At 41.3% G+C, this 20,007-nt stretch overlaps 1 protein-coding gene across 13 annotated transcripts in view; it reads left to right on the top strand.

Moving 5' to 3' along the window:
* The first annotated feature begins 3,312 nt into the window (after nucleotides 1-3,312).
* LCOR (ligand dependent nuclear receptor corepressor) overlaps nucleotides 3,313-20,007 on the top strand; it is a 145,949-nt gene continuing 129,254 nt past the window's right edge. The window contains exons 1-3 of one of the 13 annotated variants that reach the window (XM_045438396.1): nucleotides 3,347-3,457; nucleotides 4,485-4,558; nucleotides 4,867-4,931. In XM_045438396.1, the coding sequence (XP_045294352.1) occupies nucleotides 4,886-4,931 (46 nt within the window). In that variant the 5' untranslated portion in view covers nucleotides 3,347-3,457; nucleotides 4,485-4,558; nucleotides 4,867-4,885. Of the gene's footprint in view, nucleotides 3,462-3,957; nucleotides 4,198-4,484; nucleotides 4,559-4,866; nucleotides 4,932-20,007 lie in introns of those variants that run through there. The other 12 variants (XM_045438397.1, XM_045438398.1, XM_045438400.1 and 9 more) reach the window with 12 other exon arrangements.

Consider the following 20,007-nt stretch of genomic DNA (forward strand, 5'->3'; position numbering starts at 1 on the left):
CAACCAATCAGACACAAGCTTGATATAATTCTGACCAATGAGTCCTATGGTTCACAGAGGCTACCCCCTACTCTCTGATAGTCATTCTCTGTGCTCCTTGCCAAAACTCACTCCGGGAATGAGGATATGCCTCAGGGAATGTTGTTTTCAGAGGCCAACGTCATTGCTGTTACTCCTTCATGCTCTTATATCGTAACAAGCATCTTGGTTTCCTGTCATCCTGTAGACTGGACAAACAGATGGGAGCCTAATCATGAGAGTTGATACTCATTTCATGCTAACAACGTGTCAGCCATGGTACATGATTGTTTCATTTCATCTTCACACAATCTCCATCTTGTAGACTATTATCCTCTGTCACATGAGGAAACTGATGACCAGAAAAGTTGTCAAGGCCACACAGGTTCTAAGGGATGGAATGAAGATTCTAATCAGTCTCTCTGTATCTTCAGATTCTACTCTCTTGACCAAAGTGTTGTATTGCTCGATCCTCCCCAGAATGGGAAAAAGCTTGCAGCTGAGATTCTATTCCAGGGTAGCCAAAAGAGTTAGAGGTCAGAAATTATGTGTTAGATATATTTGTGTCCTAAGTGTCTAGGACACGGCCTGACACATGACAGGAGCTCAGATTTTTGTCAAACTGCTCAACTATGCAGTGGAACATCACCTCTCACATGGAATTAAATGAATCTGCTGCATGCAGAGTCCTGCTTCTACTCGCAGGGAAATGAGAGGGTTTGGGAGGCAGAGAGATCTTAGTTAGAATTCTGGTTCTGCCATTTGGTAATGTTGTGATCTTGGACAAAGGCACTTAACCCCTCTGAGTCTTGAATCTATAATCTGGAAAATGTGAAAAGTAGGTAAAAATAATACCTACTTCATGGTATTGTTATTCAGATGGAATGAAATAAAGTTGCAATGTTAAACATAGTTACTCAATAAATGATAGTTATTATTATTGTCCCCTCATCCTTTTTTCCAAATAGGCCTTTGTGAGAGGTCAACTATATGTTGGTTCCCAACTTAAATAAGGGAAGCAACAATTGCAATTCAAAGTGGAGTAGTAGAAATAGAATTGAATTAAGAATTGGGAAAGCTGGCTTTCTGCCACCCCCCCCCCCCCCCCCCCCGGCTTCTGGCTTTTCTTGTCCACCTTCTACCCAGCAGCTATGCAACCTTGGTCAAGTCACTTTATTTGTCTGGGCTTGTAATTCCATACCTCAAATTAGAGTTGATCTCTGAAGTCTCTAGGATCCTCTTAATCTGCATGTCTGAGACCCCTTAAGAGATTATGTTGAGGAAGTATTACCCTTGGCTCAATCATTTTAAACAGATTATATGGGTAACTGGAAAATATATTCACTAACTCATTTTAGAATTACGTGTTGTTGTTCATTTATTTGAAACTTTATGAAGCATGCTTCCTCCCAAAACCATAGAAACTTGGTGAAAGCTGCAAGACGCAAACCTACCACCTAGCGGTGAGGAAAAGAAGATTCAGATTGAAGATAAAAGATGTCCTGCCATCCATCACATGTGCAGGGTGCCTGTCCTCAGCAATCTTTGATCTCATATTTGTCCTTTCCCCTCACCACTCAGGATAGTTTTGTGTACACAGAAATTCAATATTTCCTGACTTAATAGTTTGCTCATTTGACAGCACTCTTTAGCCAATGAAATAACGTGGACTTTTGAAAATTGTGGAATAATCACTGGTGTTAGATTTGGGAAGCAGTCATGCCTTTCTACTCATACATCTCAAACCAGTTCTACCCAAGAGTCCCAATCAGTCCACCTCTTCTTTTTTTTTTAATTTTTAAAAATGTTTTTATTTATTTTTGAGACAGAGAGAGCATGAGCAGGAGAGAGAGAGGGAGACACAGAATCCGAAGCAGGCTCCAGGCGCCGAGCTGTCAGCGCAGAGCCCGACGCTGGGTTTGAACTTACAGACTGTGAGATCATGACCTGAGCTGAAGTCGGTTGCTTAACCGACTGAGCCACCCAGGCGCCCCCAGTCCATCTCTTTATGGATAGACATGACATTCCACAAGTGCCTGGTTCAAGGAACCAGGACCACTGCTTTGAAAAGACACAAATCAATACACCAATGGGATTCTTGGAAGTATTTAATGACTTTGTTTTACCTACTACAGTAATTAAAATTAAGTCTTCATGTTTAAATTTAAATATCTAAAAGCAGGAATGCACCATCTTTAAGCTTAAACCCAAAGGTGAGGAGGAGGCCAGAATCCTAGGGTATTGGGCTTATTGGTAAAGAGGGGTCTATTTTCCATTTAAAAATTTTGCTTTTCTAGTCAGCCCCCACTTTCTCCTTTCGTTCCATTTTCTCTTTTTCTTTCCCAAATAACAGCCAAGTAATTACGATGAGAATTGTTTAAACGGAACAGGTAGCGTCCTAAGTCCTGGGACTTAATTATCCCAGGTTTTCACCTGAAAATCTCTTTGGTTACTGAAAATATTTCTCGAGCCTTTCTTGAAATATGGAATTATGCTATTTTCCAACACTCTGCTTTAAGTATTGTTAATTTAGCCTTATTTTGAAATACTATTTTCATTTTAGTACGATTTTCTTTAATTTCTCTCCACACACGAGGGGTTCCGAATATTGCCACTTTGAGAATTTCGCCTATGGTCAATCAGCCTTGCTAGTAGAAACCTCCTCGTTTTTCGTTTAATTTAAAACGCCTGGTTTCCATTTTTACTGTGTTTACGAACGTTGCCCAAGACTTCCAATGACTTAATAAACTACACCCTTCCCACGTTTTACAACTTTGGGGCTATGTGATTCCACGGGCATCCGGGCATTTACTCTTAACTCGGCTTCTTTAAACAGGTTCCCGAGAGGCGCAGTTTCGGCCGAGAAGTTTAGAGAAGCAGTTACCACGGAACTCGCAACAGTTGGTGTCGGGCGATAGGCAGGTTAGAAATGATAACTGGGGCTAGTTTAAGAAACACAAAGTCCAGGGAAGGGAGAGGAAAGGGCAGCCGTGGCCTTGGGGTATAGTGCGGAGGCGGTGCAGGGTCGCGGTGGGGGGGGGGGGGGGGCGCGAGCTCCTGCTCCCGGAAGGAGCATTCCTGGGCCGCCAGAGCAGGCGGCGGCTGCGGCCAAGGAACGCAAGGACCGCAGTCGAGCGCCCGCGCCGTGCCAATTGCTGGGCCGACGCACTGCCAGTCCGCCCCCGGGACGACGCCGGGGCCACGGCGAGGTGAGGCCGGCCCTGCCCCCGCGCCGCCCCCGGCGGGAGGCGCGACGCCCAGGCCGCGGGTGCGTGCGCGGCCCCGGGCGACGCGGCTGGGCGTGCGCGGGGCCGCGGCGGAGGCAGGGCCGGGCGGGCGGCAGAAGATGGCGAGGGTGTGTAGGCGGCAGCAATGCTCCGTTGAGAGACGCGGCTTTCGGCAAGAACTGGACTCGTGGCGCCACAAGCTCATTCACTGTGTAGGTGAGACCCTCCCCCTGCCGCCTCCGGCCCTCGGGCCGCCACGCCACCGGCTGCCCCGGACAAGGGAGGGAGCCGGGACAGAGGGAATTGCTGCTCCGGCCCGCCCGCCCTCTTTGGCTCGGGCGTCCCCCTCCCCCACCCCCCGGAGTGCGGGCGCGCGCGACCTCCGGGCGGGCTCTCCCCCGCTCGGGTCTGAGCGCGCGCGCCAGCCCCTCCCCTCCGCGCGCCTTCCCCGGGGCGGGCACTCGGGCGGGAGCGCGTGCCCCCTCCCTCCCCCGCCTCCCCTTTTCCCCGCCCGGCGGCCCGGCGCCGCCGTGGGCTTATTGTGGAGACTCGCCCCGCGGCGCTGCCGCTTGACTGGGGGCGCCGCCTCCGGTCCTGCGGAGCCGGGCGCGCGGGGGGGGGGGGGCGGGGGCGTGCTGGGCCCTGGCTCAGCCCCCTTCTCCGCTCTGGCCGGCGCCTTCCCCCTCCTGCGCTTCCCCTCCCCCACGCACGGCGGCGCGCACCCCACTCCCCGCGTGCACGCGCGGCGGCGGGCGGGCGGGCGCCCGGCGCTCGGGCGTGTGCGAGGCGTGAGGTGGAGATGGGGGCGGAGGGAGCCGGAGCTGTCACAGGCCCCGGGTCCGCCTGACCGAGCCAAGTAGGGTGTCATGGCCGCGGGGGGCAGCGGCTGCACTTCCTCTGCGGGCGGCGGTGGCGGCGGCGGCCGGGGAGTTAATCCTCGACGCTCGGGTCGGTGTGTGTGTATTTGTGTTCGGTGTGTGCGCGGCGGGGAGGAAGGGGGTGGGACCGGGTCCGACCGGGAAGCTGGAGCGGGGGTCGCTCTTGTCCCCTTAGGGGATTTACCGGAGCCGCCGCCTCGCCGAGAGCCTCGCCGCACCCCTCCTCCCCCCGCCTCCCGGGCCTCGGGTGGCTTTTTCCCCCACGGGCAGGAGGGAGTGTGGACGGGGGCGCCCCGGGAGGGGCCGGGCGGCCGAGCTGCGCCTCTCACACTGTGTGTTTTGTCTGTTTTTCTCTCCCAAGGTCCCGTTTCCCTCTGTGCGGCGGCCGGCGGGACCATAAGGGCTTAACTCATATATTTAACCCCCCTCCAAAAAGTAAGTGGCCCGTGTGGTGTCTCCGCTCCGCCCGCCGCCCCCTAGCCCCAGTCCATCCTTGTGTCTGACTCTCCTTTCCTCCAGCATTGTTATTTCCCCATCTTTGCTTCTGTGCTGCTGCTGTGTGGGGAAATGCTCTCTCGTGCTTTTCCGTCCCCCAGGCCCAGTTCTCGGGGAGGCGCAGAATTCCAGCCCGTTCCTCCCCCTCTCCCCCCGTGGGGAATATTCTTGGGAACCAGGTCTTCCACAGCAGAATCTAGGAGATTTTGTCCGTTCGCTCGGGCCCCTCATCCCCTCCTTCCCGACAGGGTTTCGTTGGAAGGAATTATGCAAATCCTGCTTTCTGGTGTCCATTCAGCGGCAATTTCATGCGGTGAGAAGTTCTCTTTGTTGTGCGAGGGGGAGAACAGACACTGATTTAATAGACATATCTGTTGGGGGGAAGGGTGGAGGGGGTGTGGAGAGGCTCAGTTTGGAAGAATTACAGCACTTGGTTAGCTCAGTGTCTTTGTGTTTGAGCTTTCTGGCTTGACAGGAGGGTATGTCCTTTACAGTGTCCCATAAGACATGTTTTCTGTAATAGATTAAAAAGCAAAACTGAAACTTTAAGTAAGTGAAACGTAAGGTAACCTTTACCTAGGGAATGTAAGCCCTTCCAGCTCTGCAGTGTTTCATTATAAAGATACATGTGAATTTTGTTAAGGATTTAGACTGTAACATCAAAATTAACATAGGTAATGCTTTAAGGTATCTGATACCACTTTGGTTGTCCACAGGTTAAAAGTACATCTTAAAACGTGCCTGGGTAAGTAATAAAGGCACGAATCAATTTTTTGGTATAATTTGACTTGTGGATATATTTTAAAATTTTCTTTCTGCCAATCCAAGCCTACCTCTGCCCTCTAGAAAGCCTTTTGGTTGTCATTTATCATTTATTCTATTCTGTCTCTGCTTGTGTTTTTTCAGACCTATCATACGTTTGCTAAAATTTTATGTCAGATTAAGCACTTTATGAATTACTTATTAGTTGTAACCATCATATGAAAGGCATGTGGCTTTTGAGAAGCGTGAAATTAATGAATTTTCAGAATTGTGAATATACTGAAATCATTTTGAAGACTTTTTCATGTTTTTGTTTCACTTTTTTCATGATTTTTTTTTCCAGTGGGGCTTTTTAGGTTTTAAAAGATTACTGTTTTAAAAGTTACTGTTAGTTAAGATGGTTTTAATGAGTTGTTTATCTTATTCTAATTCTGTTTGCTTTGAATCCTTGCCTTCTGCCTCAGGCTCCCTTTTTATCCGTCCTTGCTAGTGTTTGTGGTTACTTACTGCTGCTTGACAGGATCTTTTTTTTTTTTTTTTTTCCCTTCAATGACTAATAAAGTCTGGTAAATATCTGAATTGAATATCAAATTTTGATTCATTTTTTGAAGGAGGATTTTAATCTGGTCATCCGTTTTCTTAAAGCATAGTTTTAAATCCAAATTTCCACTTTCAATGTAGTAAAGTTCAGGAGGTATTTAAAGTCCAGAGTGCAGAGCAGTAATACACAGTTGATAGTCTCCCAGCTAAAATCAATTAATTGGGATTCATATTTTCTTTTTTATTATATGTAATTTCTTTAAGAGAAGCGTTCTAAGTAAATCAATTGTAGTGTTAACTTTCTATACTTAAAAAGGCCAGCAGTGATTCTTAGTGCAAAAGGCAACTACTTTGTCACTAGCAAATGTAATAATTCCTCGTTTCCTCGTTTATTTTAATGAGATTGGTTCTGAACAGTTAACCTTCTATGTGATTCTGTTGACTGATTGTCTTAGTGCTTTAGGGTCATTTGGTTTCTAAATGGTATTTAATTGGTAGCAGTCTTTGGGTTAAAAATGAATTCTCATTTATTTCCAAAATCAAATTCTTCTATTTTGGGGGGCTGTTTGGTGGGATGCATTGGGATTGTGGAGGTGTTTTGTTTCTATTATTAGGTTTCACTTGTATTGGAATTAGTAGCAGTTTCAGACAGTGATTATGATCAAAATGGGTATTTGGTAACCAGGTGATTATTGAGATGTCCTCTGGTACTTTGGTAGTCCATATTCCAGGAAGATTGAGGTTCTCTCTGCTGCTTGGTGTGTTGTAAACTATTGTTTGGCTGCTCCTCATCCTTGCTGTATTCTCAAAAAGCTCTTCCCAGTGTAGGGAAAGTTTTGTTGATTTCAGGTTAGCTCTGGCTTGGCTGAAAAAGGATAGCATAGTAAGTCTTTTTAACTTACACAGTCATTTCAAATTGTTCTGATTCCCTCAAAAGTGCTTGTAGCTGGAGCAGTTAGTTCTAGGAAGTGTCTGAATAATGGCATTTAAAAAACATTTTTTAGCCTTATGGGGCTACACTGGATGACCTGTAATTTCTTTCAGAGAATTAAGCATTCATCATGTGTGGGGACTTGCCACTTCCAAGCACCCACCTAATTCTGTAGCTGCTTGTATTAATGCTGTTTTTAGGAATGAAAGGCAGTTAGGTGAGTACTTATTTGATTTAAATTTGTACCTGACACTGGGTAGACAAAAGTATTGGGTAAGCTACCCTGACCTTCAGGAGCTTTTAGTACATAGAGAAGATCTGGTGTATTCAATAGTAGTACAAGGCAAAATATACCATATTGTTGCGCAAGAAAGTTCTATGAGTGTTTAGAAGTGAAAGAAATCTCTTAATGATATAGGAAGGCTTTATGAAGAAGGTGGCAAATTTTTGCTTCATTTTGATGTGATGGGCATTTCTTTCATGAGAAACAAGTAAAAATGGCAAAGGATGAGAATTTAAACTGTTTAAGTCTATTTAAACTACAGTCTGTGATTCATGTAGCGGATGTATAGGTGATAGTTTTGCAAAGGTAGGGTGTAAGGTTTTCTACTGCAGGTTAAAGTGGGGTCTCTTTGTTAGGCACCTTGGGGTTTGTAATACATTTCTGTCCTTAGCTCAGAGGAGGAATGTTTCCTTTATTTGAGGATTCCATTGTGGAACTCACCAATGACTATAAAACAACTATATTGTTTTTTAAATCACCTTAACAGGGATGATATTGTTATCCAAAACAGTGTCTTCTGCATAAACTCATTTGGAGGCTATACTTTATTTCATCACACAAAACCTATTTTTGGAATTGCCTAAAACCAGTGGTGTGTGTATGCTTTGAATATCCTTACTATTGACAAATTTTCATCCTTAGAGGGTGCATTTGGTATTTGGAAACAGTTGAAAAGTGTTTTTTTGTGGCAAATAAAGGTGTATGTGAAATAACAAGATCGATTTTCTTTCCTGGTTTGCAAACTGGCTGTGAAGCTCAGCAAAGGGGTTTGATTTGTTTTGATATGCCTCAGAACTTCTCTCTCTTTTTTTTTTTTTTTAATTTTTAATGTTTTTTTTTTTTTTATCTCAGAGAGAGAGACAGAGCATGAGCGGGGGAGGGGCAGAGAGAGAGGGAGACACAGAATCCGAAGCAGGCTCTGAGCTGTCAGCACAGAGCCGACGCGGGGCTCAAACTCAGGATCTGTGAGATCATGACCCCAACCGAAGTTGGACACTCAACCAACCGAGCCACTGCGCCCTTCTGTTGATTCTTAATTCTTTTATGTCTACCCATATGCTATATGGAATCTGGACATTGGATAGATGTGAATAAACAAAGCTGTTGTTTTTGTAGTTTCAAGTTAAAAATTTACCATCACTAACCTCCAAATTATCTTTTACTCTTTGTGAATATTTAAAAAATCTTTTTACTATTCCTTACAGTTGCACATTGCTTTTGGGATTATTCCAGAGTGAATTATTAGCTCATTTTATTGATTGTCTCTTGTCTGCAGGAAGTATCCCAAGTACAGTGGCTCATACCCTGAATTTTGTTTTCAATTGACATATAATTTATGTACCATAAAATTCATTCTTTTAAAGTATACAGTTCAATGAATTTAGTTTATTCACTACATTGTGCAAACATCACTAATTCCAGAACACTTTTCAATACCCAAAAAAGAGCCCCCATACCCATTAGCAGTCATTTTCCATTTGTCCTGTGCCTCAGCCATTGGCATCCCCCAGTCTACTATCTGTTTCTGTGGATTTGCCGATTCTGGACATTAAATATAAATGTAATCATACAATACATAGCCTTTTGCGTCTGGCTTCTTAGCATGTTTTCAAGATTCATTCATGTTGTAGCTTGTATCAGCACTTATTTTTTTTAATGTTTATTTATATTTGAGACAGAGCATGAGCATGAGCAGGGCAGAGGCAGAGAGAGAGGGAGACACAGAATCTGAAGCAGGCTCCAGGCTCTGAGCAGTCAGCACAGAGCCCGATGCGGTGCTCAAACTTGTCAACTATGAGATCATGACCTGAGCCGAGGTCAGATTCTCAACTGACTGAGCCACCCAGGTGCCCCTCACTTTTCTTTTTTATGGCTAAATAATATTGCATTGTGTGGACATACTGTGTTTATCGTTTGTCAGTTGATGGGCATTTGAGTTGTTTGCCCATTTTGCCTCTTATGAATTATGTTGCTATGAACATTTGTTTTCACTTTTCTTGGGTCATGTGAAAACTTTTAACTTTTTGAGGAACTGTCAAACTGTTTTCCAAATTAGCTGCAGTATTTTACATTCCCACCAGCAACATAGGAGGATTCGTTTCTTCACCTCCTTGCCAACACTTGTTATTGTCTGTCTTTTTGATTATAGTTCTTGTAGTGGGTAGGTCTGAAGTGGTATGTCATGGTTTTTATTGGCATTTCCCTGGTGATCGGTGATATTGAGCATTTTTTGTTAAAGCTTAGAGAGTGACAGCATGAGTGGGGGGTGGGGTGCAGAGAGAGAGAGAATATGAATGAGAATCCCAAGCAGGCTTTGCATTGTCACAATGGAGCCTGATGCTGGGTCTGAACTCATGAACCATGAGATCATTGACCTGGGCTGAAACCAAGAGTGGGACTCTTAACCAACAGAGCCACCTCGAGGCACCCGGAGCATTTCTTCACATGCTTGTTGGCCATTTGTATATTTTCTTTGGAGAAATATGTTTTTAGATCCCTAGCTCATTTTAAAATTAAGGTTTTTTTTTTTTGTTGTTGATATATAAGAGTATATTCTGGATGCTAGATCCACATTGGTGTATGATTTGCAAATATTTTTTCTCAAATTCTCAATTTAAGAATAATTACTGATCAGGGGCGCCTGGGTGGCTCAGCCAGTTAAGCATCTGACTGTTGGTTTCAGCTCAGGTCATGATCTCCTGGTTTGTCAGTTCCAAGCTCACATCAGGCTCTGTGCTGACAGTGCAGAGCCTGCTTGGGATTCTCTCACTCCCTCTCTCTCTCTCTCTCTCTCTGCTGCTCCCTGCCTCCCTCTCTCTCTTTCTGCCTCTCTCACTCAAAATTAAAAAACAAAAAACTTAAAAAAGAATTACAAATCAGAAGGGAAACTGCAGTATACCTTGTAAAGGGAATAAAGTAAAAGGAGAGAACTAAAATTACTCAGAAGGCTGCTTTAACGTTCTTTTCTATGAATTATTAAAATTGTGCATCGCTTTTTAAAAGTAATCTCTGTACTCAACAAGGGGCTTGAACTCCTGACCCCAATATCAAGAGTCACATGCTCTACCACTGAGCCAGCCAGTCACCCCAAAATTGTTGGTTATTTTGTGTCATAACACAAATATACTTTGTTATCCTATTCTTCAAAATTCTTGCCTGGAATTTCTGGGGCTTGAATTCACAACCCTGAGATCAAGACCTGAGCTGAGATCAAGAGTAGGATGCTTAACTAAGCCACCCAAGTGCCCCCAAATTCCTGCTTTTCTATAGTGAGTGTTCATATATCAAGTTCAGATAATGTGGCAAACCACATTATTCAAGTCTGTTCTGTACTTGAGTTTTGGATAGTAAATAACAAAGAGGGAAACCTCTGTATAGATATTTTGTCTGAATTTATTGTTTCTAAGTTTGAGTAGTGAGAGAAATCTATACAGTAGCAGGATTTTTGAAATTTTAGATTGCATTAGTTGGTTGCGTTTTATGAAACTCATATTCGATGGGTTGTATTTATTGTAAGTTACTACATGATTTTATTTTCTGGTGCTAAATGTTTTAAAAGACTGTTTTGAGTTTTGTGATTAGCGTCAGTTTCTCAGATTTTTGAGTTGGTTAGATATGGTATCAAAGTGTCAAGTGTAATGATGTCTTAAAGATGAAATTGAGGGGCATCTGGGTGGCTCAGTCAGTAAGTGTCTGACTCTTGATTTTGTCCCAGGTTGAAATCTCATGGTTTGTGAGTTTGAGCCTCGCATCAGGCTCTGCACTGACAATATGGAGCCCGCTTGGAATTTTCTCTCTCTCTGTGCCCCTTCCTTGCTTGTGTGTGTGCGCCCCCCCGCCCCCGTCTCTGTCTCTCAAATAAACTTAAAAAAAAGGGGGGGAGGGTGTGAAATTGAGAAGCTTGGAAGGTAGGTGGCAGAATTAGTCTGAGAATTGTTTACTTAATGGATTGTGAGGGGTATGTTAGGAAGGCTGTATGGTTGACACCTTGTAATTTTTGTCTTTTTTTTTCTCCCTTTAGTTCCACATGCTTATTTATCTTTTGTTAAAGAGAAATATGGATTCTTTGGATTTATCACATAATCAGTTTTCTGAATGTTATGCAATCCAAGGAAGTTATGTGGTTATGTGTAAAGTTATGTGTAAAGTTAGGAGTTATGTGTAAAGCCAGTTTTTATTGAGTGCCCTTATGATAATGAAGTTCTTATGATCCAGTTTTGGGTAATGTGTATCTGAAAATTAAAAAAAAAAATTTTTTTAAAGCTTATTTATTTGAGGGAGAGAGAGAGAGAGGGAGAGAGGGAGGGAGGGAGGGAGGGAGGGGCAGAGAGAGAAAAAGAAGAGAATCCCAAGCAGGCTCCACTCTGACAGTGTAGAGCCAGACACGGGGCTCCATCCCACAAACAGATCATGACCTGAGCCAAAATCAAGAGTCAGACGCTAAACAGACTGAGCCACCCAGGGGATCCTGTGCATGTGCATGTGCGCTCTCTCTCAAAATAAATTAAAAAAATAATAGTTGGGAAACATTGAGTAACAACTCTTGTTGAAGCAATCAGGGGATTTCCCTTAGCATAAATGCTTCCTCCTACCCACCGAAATAATTGTATGATATTTCAATTTTTGAAATATTTACCTAACTTAACAGGTAAAAATAAAACAGAATTAAACTCTTCCAGAAACAAACTTTTTCTTTAACTTGCTTCAGTTGCTGTTGGAAGTTACATAGTAGTTTTCTGCCTCTGTTAAATACCGTAACACATCAAGACTTATTTTGGGGTTATAGGATGTGAACACCATATTACTTCATGAGAGCTACTGTTATTGGAAAACTATTGTGTGATGAGCATTTTCATTCACATTGGTATTACTAGATAGTCTGTGACTGTTACTTGGTATCTCTGTTAGCTTTTCATAAAATCTGAATCTTTTTTTTTTTTTTTTTAACGTTTATTTATTTTTGAGAGACAGAGACAGGGCACGAGTGGGGAAGGAGCAGAGAGAGAGGGAAATACGGAATCTGAAACAGGCTCCAGGCTCTGAGCTGTCAGGACAGAGCCCGACGCGGGGCTCGATCTCAAGAACTGTGAGATCATGACCTGAGCCGAAGTTGGAGGCTTAACCAACTGAGCCACCCAGACACCCCATATCTGAATCATTTTATCATCATCATCAATAAATGGCTATTTTGTATGTTTTTCTTAGTGACTTTTTTAGAGGTTTCCAGAGAGTAAAGGCATGTTCTACCTCCCCTAAACTCATCATGTAAAGGGGAAGAAAAACTAATTTTAGAAGGATCTATAGGGTGTATCTTGGTGAAAGAAAATCCTACATGTGAAAATGTGAATTTACCATAATGAAATATATTTTATTTTACAACAGAATTCACATCTAGTTTATAAGTAGCATGCTCCACTAGTATGTTTAGAAGTATTCGTTTAGGGGCCCCTGTCTGGCTCAGTCAGAGGCGCATGTGACTCTTGATCTCTGGGTTGTGAGTTTGAGCCCCATACTGGGTGTAGAGACTACTTAAATAATTATTGGTTTATACAAATTTCAAAAGTAAGTGTACAATGTATGTAGAAGAGAGAATTGTTGAGTTTGTTAAACTAAGATATGTTGGATGATCTTGTTTTTAACATTTTTGTTCTCTCCGTTGTATGGGTATTTGTGGGCCCCTGCCTGAATCCTTCCTCACAATCAATGTAGGCATATATTCTAGGTCATTTGTAGGTATTTACCTCTGTATTTCTGTTCTCCTGCTCTTTTTCTTTTCATCTTACAGATTCATGATTTGTCAAAGGTAGAAAGGATGCTAGAACTTGTTTTCTTGTTCAGCCATATTAATAACAGGGAAAAGAATTTTTAAAAAATCTTTCATTTTGGAAAACTTCAAACACACACAAAAGTAGAAAGGACAGTGAATACCCCAGCTACATCATTTAATGGCCATTGTTTTATTCCCACTGGATTATTTTGAAGTAAATCCCAGGCATCATATTTACTATTGAATCTTCTGTTGCACCCTTTTTTAAAAATTTATTTATTTTTAAATTTACATCCAAATTAGCATATAGTGCAGCAATGATTTCAGGAGTAGATTCCTTAAGTGTCCCTTACCCATTTAGCCCATCCCTCCCCCTCCCACAACCCTTTTAGCAACCCTCTGTTTGTTCTCCATATTTAAGAGTCTCTTATGTCTTGTCTCCCTCCTGTTTTTATATTTTTGCTTCCTTTCCCTTATGTTCATCTGTTTTGTATCTTAAAGTCCTTATATGAGTGAAGTCATATGATATTTGTCTTTCTCTGACTAATTTCACTTAGCATAATACCCTCCAGTTCCATCAACATGGTTGCAAATGGATTATCTTGCAACCTTTTAGTATGGTCTCCCTCTTCCCACCTCCCATCTCCAATGTAAATTTAAGGAAATAAGGTATCTAAGTGTAGTGGAGACAAGTTTTTGTTCTTTTACTGTTTTTTACTAATTTAAACTTTTTTTAATGTTTATTTTTGAGCAAGAGAGAGACAGTGTGCAAGCGGGGAAGTGGCAGAGAGCGAGGGAGACACAGAATAGAATCCGAGGCAGGCTCCAGGCTCTGAGCGGTCAGCATAGAGTCCGATGCAGGGCTCCAACTCATGAGTGAAGATTGCAAGATCATGACCTGAGCCGAGGTCGGATGCTTAATTGAGCCACCCAGACGCTCCTACTAATATTTTTTAAAAGCTAACAGATACTGAGCTTTTACTGTGCCAAACAAGATCCCTTTGATGTTAGTATCTGTTTTACAGGTGGAGAAACAGATTTGGAAAGATTAAGGGTTTCATTCATGATCACTTAGCTAAAGAGTGGTAGACCCAGGATTGGAATTCAAAAGCCTGTGCTCTTTAATCTTTTTTTCTTTTTTTTTTTAAACATTTATTTATTTTTGAGACAGAGAGAGCATGAACAGGGAAGGGTCAGAGAAAGAGGGAGACACAGAATCTGAAACAGGCTCCAGGCTCTGAGCTGTCAGCACAGAGCCCGACGCGGGGCTCGAACCCACGGACCGTGAGATCATGACCTGAGCTGAAGTCGGACGCCCAACTGACTGAGCCACCCAGGTGGCTTTAATCTTAAACATTCAAGCATATGCCCTTCTTTTAGATCTTCCCATTTGGTTCCACCAAGTTGTCCCCTCTTTCTTTGTTTACAACTACTGATTGCTTATTTGATTTATATTACATTAAAGAATTAATGGTTTCTCTGCCTGCAGTCTTACCATAAATGGTAACATAATTACTCTTCCAGTTCTCTGTCCTGGAATGCCTTTCCCCTTTCTAAACTTTAGCATTATCCTCCTGTTTGGCTTTTCTTTTCTTTCTTGATTTTTTTAGTTTTGTCGGTGGTATTCAGAGCTAAGTAGGTTTCTACAGCTGAATGTTTCCACTGGCTTAGTTTTTCTTCATATGTTGCTAGACTTGGCCTTTCTTCACCATTGGCTGAGATTTGAGCATAGGCTGATGAGAGGAAAGGCAGCAAAGTCCCAACAATCAAAGTGATACTGATTCTAGGCCTTCAGTTTGATGAGGCTTCCATGTGGACTGGCCTTGTTCAAGGCACTTTGAAGTTTGTAACAAAAGCCTTACAGTAACAGTGTGTAGGTGTCTGGCCTTTTCTTCTATACATATCCTTCCTAGAAACCTCAAGGGTTGTGGGAGGGGCAAACAGGGTAAAGCAGATTGGGATTCTGGATTCCTGGATTTTAGTCAAATGCCTTCTCAGTTTTAACCTCCTGTAATTTAGATTTGATGCAGTTGGCAATAAATATTTTTAAATGTGTGCTAGAAAGGGAAGTTGCTGAGTTGTGTATAACTACTGAGAAGGAGAAGGAATGATTTGGCAAATTTTAAAAATAATACACTGTTGGGGCGCCTGGGTGGCGCAGTCGGTTAAGCGTCTGGCTTCAGCCAGGTCACGATCTTGCGGTCCGTGAGTTCGAGCCCCGCGTCAGGCTCTGGGCTGATGGCTCAGAGCCTGGAGCCTGTTTCCGATTCTGTGTCTCCCTCTCTCTCTGCCCCTCCCCCGTTCATGCTCTGTCTCTCTCTGTCCCAAAAATAAATAAACGTTGAAAAAAAAAATAAAAATAAAAATAATACACTGTTTAGGGGGTGCCTGTATGGCTCAGTCGGAAGAATGTGCAAACTCTTGATCTCAGGGTTGTACGTTTGAGCCCCACGTTGAGTGTAGAGATTACTTAAAATCTTTTTAAAAACACTCTGTTTTGGTAATTCAAACATCACTGATTTTAGATAGAATTCTTCATTAATAGATGTAGGAAGATGTTATGACAAAGGTAATTGGGAGAAATTCCCATCAAAATAAAATGGGAAATTCCTTGCCTTCACTAAGAATAAAAAATGAGAGGAATGGGAATGTTTGTGACTGTGTCCCTGTGTTGAAATGAGGCTTTTTTTATTGCATGATTAATGGTATAAATTCTAATCTTGTCATAAGTGTTAGGTAATGTGAATTTTTATTCAGCTAGTAAGTGGACAAAGTTTAATTTGTATAAATGAGCATTGATTAGCTTATCCTGATCACAATACGATGGTATTTTAATTATGGATAGGCAATAAGAAGTTCATAAATCTTTGTGATTAGTTACTGAAAAAAACTTGTAAGCTGGTCATTTTTCTATGAATGTTTAATAAAGTCTGCGTCTTTTAAAAATGACTTAGTTAATACATCACCTTTGTTTAATGGCCAGAGTACTAAAATTTTACTTATTATTTACTTATTGATAAGTTATCTTTGACAGTACTATTTTTATGATACTATGTTAGTTAGCTACTCTATCTAGATTGGTTTCTGTTCTGGAAAGAGAATACATCAGGATAAAAGTAATAATAAGGGTTAATTTCCAACAGTTTTTTAAGAGGTACTAGAATTGTGCTCTATTGGGGCGCCTAGGTGGCTCAGTCAGTTAGGCATCTGACTTTGGCTCAGGTCATGATCTCGTGGTTTGTGGGTTCAAACCCCGCATCGGGCTCTGTGCTGACAGCTCAGAGCCTGGTGCCTGCTGCGGATTCTGTGTCTCATTCTCTCTCTGCCCCTCCCGCACTTGTGCTCTGTCTGTCTCTCAAAAATAAATAAATGTAAAATAATTAAAAAAAAAATTGTGCTTTATTGACTTTTTAAAAGACAAACACATATGATTAAAGTGATAGTTATTTTCCATGTGAGACTTGTACATGGAAGACTTGTACAACTATTGGATTTATTAAAATAGATTTTGGAATGTTGAAATAAATAGACCTATACGGAGTCAGAAACCCACATATATATATCTTCTGAAAACAGTTTCAAGACTCATTGCTGTGGCTACCAGTGTATAATCTTATCTAAAAGATAACATTCCTTTTGGTTCCTTTCTCCTTAGGCAAAGAATTTCTGTTTAATCTTAAATGACATGTCCATATCAAAGATTAGTACATTTTATTGGTGAAACGGAAGAATACATTCATAAATGGGTGAAAGAGGAGAGAAACTAGAATTTTCCACATTAGGTGAGAAGATAGGTAGGAGTTATCAGGAGCTATAAAACTTGGGGCTTAATTTTTCTAAGAAAACGGTAGGCTACCATTTGCAGTCCAACCTGAATGACTTGGTGTTGGTTAAGACTGTTAAACTATTGGGGCACCTGGGTGGCTCAGATGTCGGACTTTGGCTCAGGTCATAATCTCGCCATTTGTGAGTTCAAGCCCTGCGTTGGGCTCTGTGCTGACAACTCAGAGCCTGGAGCCAGTTTCAGATTCTGTGCCCCCCCATCTCTCTCAAAAATAAGTAAACGTTAAAGAAACTGTTAAACTACCAAGAAGCTTAAATTATCCACAGATTTTGAACTTTTAAAATCAAGAGAATGTAAATTAATGGAGAAGAGTTTTTCTAGTGTACTTTTATAAACTGACATTGTAGCAATGACAAAGGACCAGAGATGTTAATGACCCAGACAATTTTTACCCTTTTTTTCCTTTTCTAAGGATTTAAACTTTACTTTGGAAAAAGTGGAATGTTTGTTCTTGTTTAATGATTAGTAAATGATTATGTGTTACCTCTCAGATATTAAGAAATTGTTTCTAGGGGTGCCTGTGTAGCTCAGTCGGTTAAGTGTCCAATTCTTGATTTTGGCTCAGGTCAGGATCTCACAGTTTGTGGGTTTGAGCGCGGAGCCTGCCTGGGATTCCTTCTCTCCCTCTCTCTCTACCCGTCCCCTGCTCACATTCTTTCTTAAAATAAACATTAAAAAAATTGCTCTTAAAAGTGTATAAAGATGTTAAAATAAATATACCTCTGATAATTATTGTACCTAAGTCAGCCAATCCAGATTTTGTCAGATACTGTTTAACAAGTAATCCAGATGAAGTCAACTGTTTGAGGAATATGAATATATAAAAAAGGTACAGAATAAAGGTTGTATTAGGAAACAGGAAGGAAGGATCTGTTGTTAAATCATGTTCCTGCCAGCTTCTGGTTTTTGTGACTCAAGAACAGAAGTATAAGCAATAATAGTAATGATACTATTGCTGTTATATTTGACTGGAGTATGAAAACTTTCAAACTTGATGCTTAAAGGATGTTTGTTCTCAGCAGAATATATAGGATCTTCAGATGTTTGTTCCACTAATGCAACCTAGGATTCTGCAGAGAATGTTCTTTTAGGAACGAATACCTTGCTTTTTCATGATAGTTTTCATGCATTATTCTTCCCTACTTTATATAGCTCCATCTTTTCTTTATATTTCTTTTTTTTTTCATGTGATAAAATAATTTGATACATGTTTGGAGAAAAGCATCCAAATAAGTAAACTGAAATTTTTTTTTTTTTTTAATTTTTTTTTTCAACGTTTATTTATTTTTGGGACAGAGAGAGACAAAGCATGAACAGGGAAGGGGCAGAGAGAGAGGGAGACACAGAATCGGAAACAGGCTCCAGGCTCTGAGCCATCAGCCCAGAGCCCGACGCGGGGCTCGAACTCACGGACCGCGAGATCGTGACCTGGCTGAAGCCAGACGCTTAACCGACTGCGCCACCCAGGCGCCCCAGTAAACTGAATTTTAAAATAAATGTACACACGTACAGATTCCCCTTTCTTATCTGAAAGTAGCGCATTCCTGTGAAACCTTCTGTAAGCTAAAGTGGTGTAGAGCAAGAAGCAATTATCAATTATTTATGTAGAAAAAATTTTGCACATTCCCAGACCCAAGAAATAACCTCTCCTAGGTTTTTCTGATAACCTAGGATGCATCTTGTTAATGGATGCAAAAAATACATTGAGATTAAGCCCAGATGCTCACAGTTCAAAGTTATGGTGGCTTGATGCTAAGTGTAGTGTAGGGGAGGGAGCTTGGTGCCATTCTAGCTGCTCAGGGTACACATTGCCTCTGTAACAGCTCGCTGGCGAAATGCTAACTGACCACGGTTTCACTTTCTGCATGAAAGTGAGGTGGTGTAATGCAAAATCTTAAAAAGTGGGAGATACGTGTATTTTAGTCTACAGATGAAACAGATATCTTCAGAAGCCCATGGAGGTAAGAATGACTTTAGAAGTAGAAACAATGGTGGTCATAGTTAGAATGACATTAACTGCAGAGTTCAGTAATGAAATATACATATATTCAATGAAGTCTTTTTCCTTTTTAGTGACTATTTTTTGCTCTGTTTGCATCATGATTTACGTGAAGCCCATAAAACAGTTTTATTTATTACGTTTATTTATTAGAGAGAAAGTGAGTGTGCGAGCAGGGGAGGGAAGAGAGAGAGGGAGAGAGAGAATCCCAAATAGACAAACACGAGATCATGACTTGAGCCAAAATCAAGAGTTGGATGCTTAACCGACTGAGCCATCAAGGCACCCTAAACAATTTTATTTTCGTATAATACAAATAGTTTTGTCTCTTCTGGCTTTTGTCTACAGTTGCAACCTTTTTTGAAGTTAACCATTGAGTCTTTTTTTTTTTTTTTAAACACCAAATAATATGAAGAACATTTGTACTTGTAGAGAAAGTACATCATGTACAAAAATAATTTTAGACATGAATTTGCATGCTTTTCCAATATTAACCAAGTATAGCTAATCCTTTAAAGATTGTATCTTAATGGGATGGAAGAGGTTGTTAAATGTATTTTGCATTGACAAGTTTAATTCTTCTTATCTTTTCTCTGCTTGTTTATCACATTTCTAAGGCCCATTCTGGAAAGCACTTGCATATAACAACAAAATGTGGCTTTGAGTCAGGCTGACCTGGATACAAATTTTCTTCACACTTAGCCAGCTATGGGTTGTAGAGAGAACTAATTTTAGTTCATTGTTATATGAAGTAGTATTAATAGTAAATATTATGTAGGAGGGTTGTGAGAATTGACTAAGAGGCAAAGACCTTCATCTTTGCTTACTAAATAATAGATCACTTGAAAGAAAGCTGTTGAAGCTGGTTCACAGAATTTGCTTTTTAGGTATAATCTTAAAATTATAGTTTCTTTTAAATATTTTTGTAATAAAAACAATGATTCTTCTCTCTGGAATTTAATTGCATTTTGTTTGGTCTATTTGAAACTTTTATATATTTACAACTTCTGTGTAATGATTTGGGCAATGGCAATTTCCACATCATTATCACATTTATTGTTAGATTCTATGGGATAGGGTGGCAAAAATACTCATTTGTTTGCATTTTGCCAACTAACAGAACAACTACATACTTTTTCTTAGTAAAAAATAGTTCCATTTAGGCAGTGGTGTGGAATGGGAAAAACCCTGGGGCAAGAGCACTAGGTTCTGATACAAGTATGACTATAGCTGTGTGGTTTTGAGGAAACATACTTAATCTGT

This window comes from Leopardus geoffroyi, chromosome D2 (genome assembly GCF_018350155.1).
Source record: "Leopardus geoffroyi isolate Oge1 chromosome D2, O.geoffroyi_Oge1_pat1.0, whole genome shotgun sequence".
Taxonomy (NCBI): Eukaryota; Metazoa; Chordata; class Mammalia; order Carnivora; family Felidae; genus Leopardus; species Leopardus geoffroyi.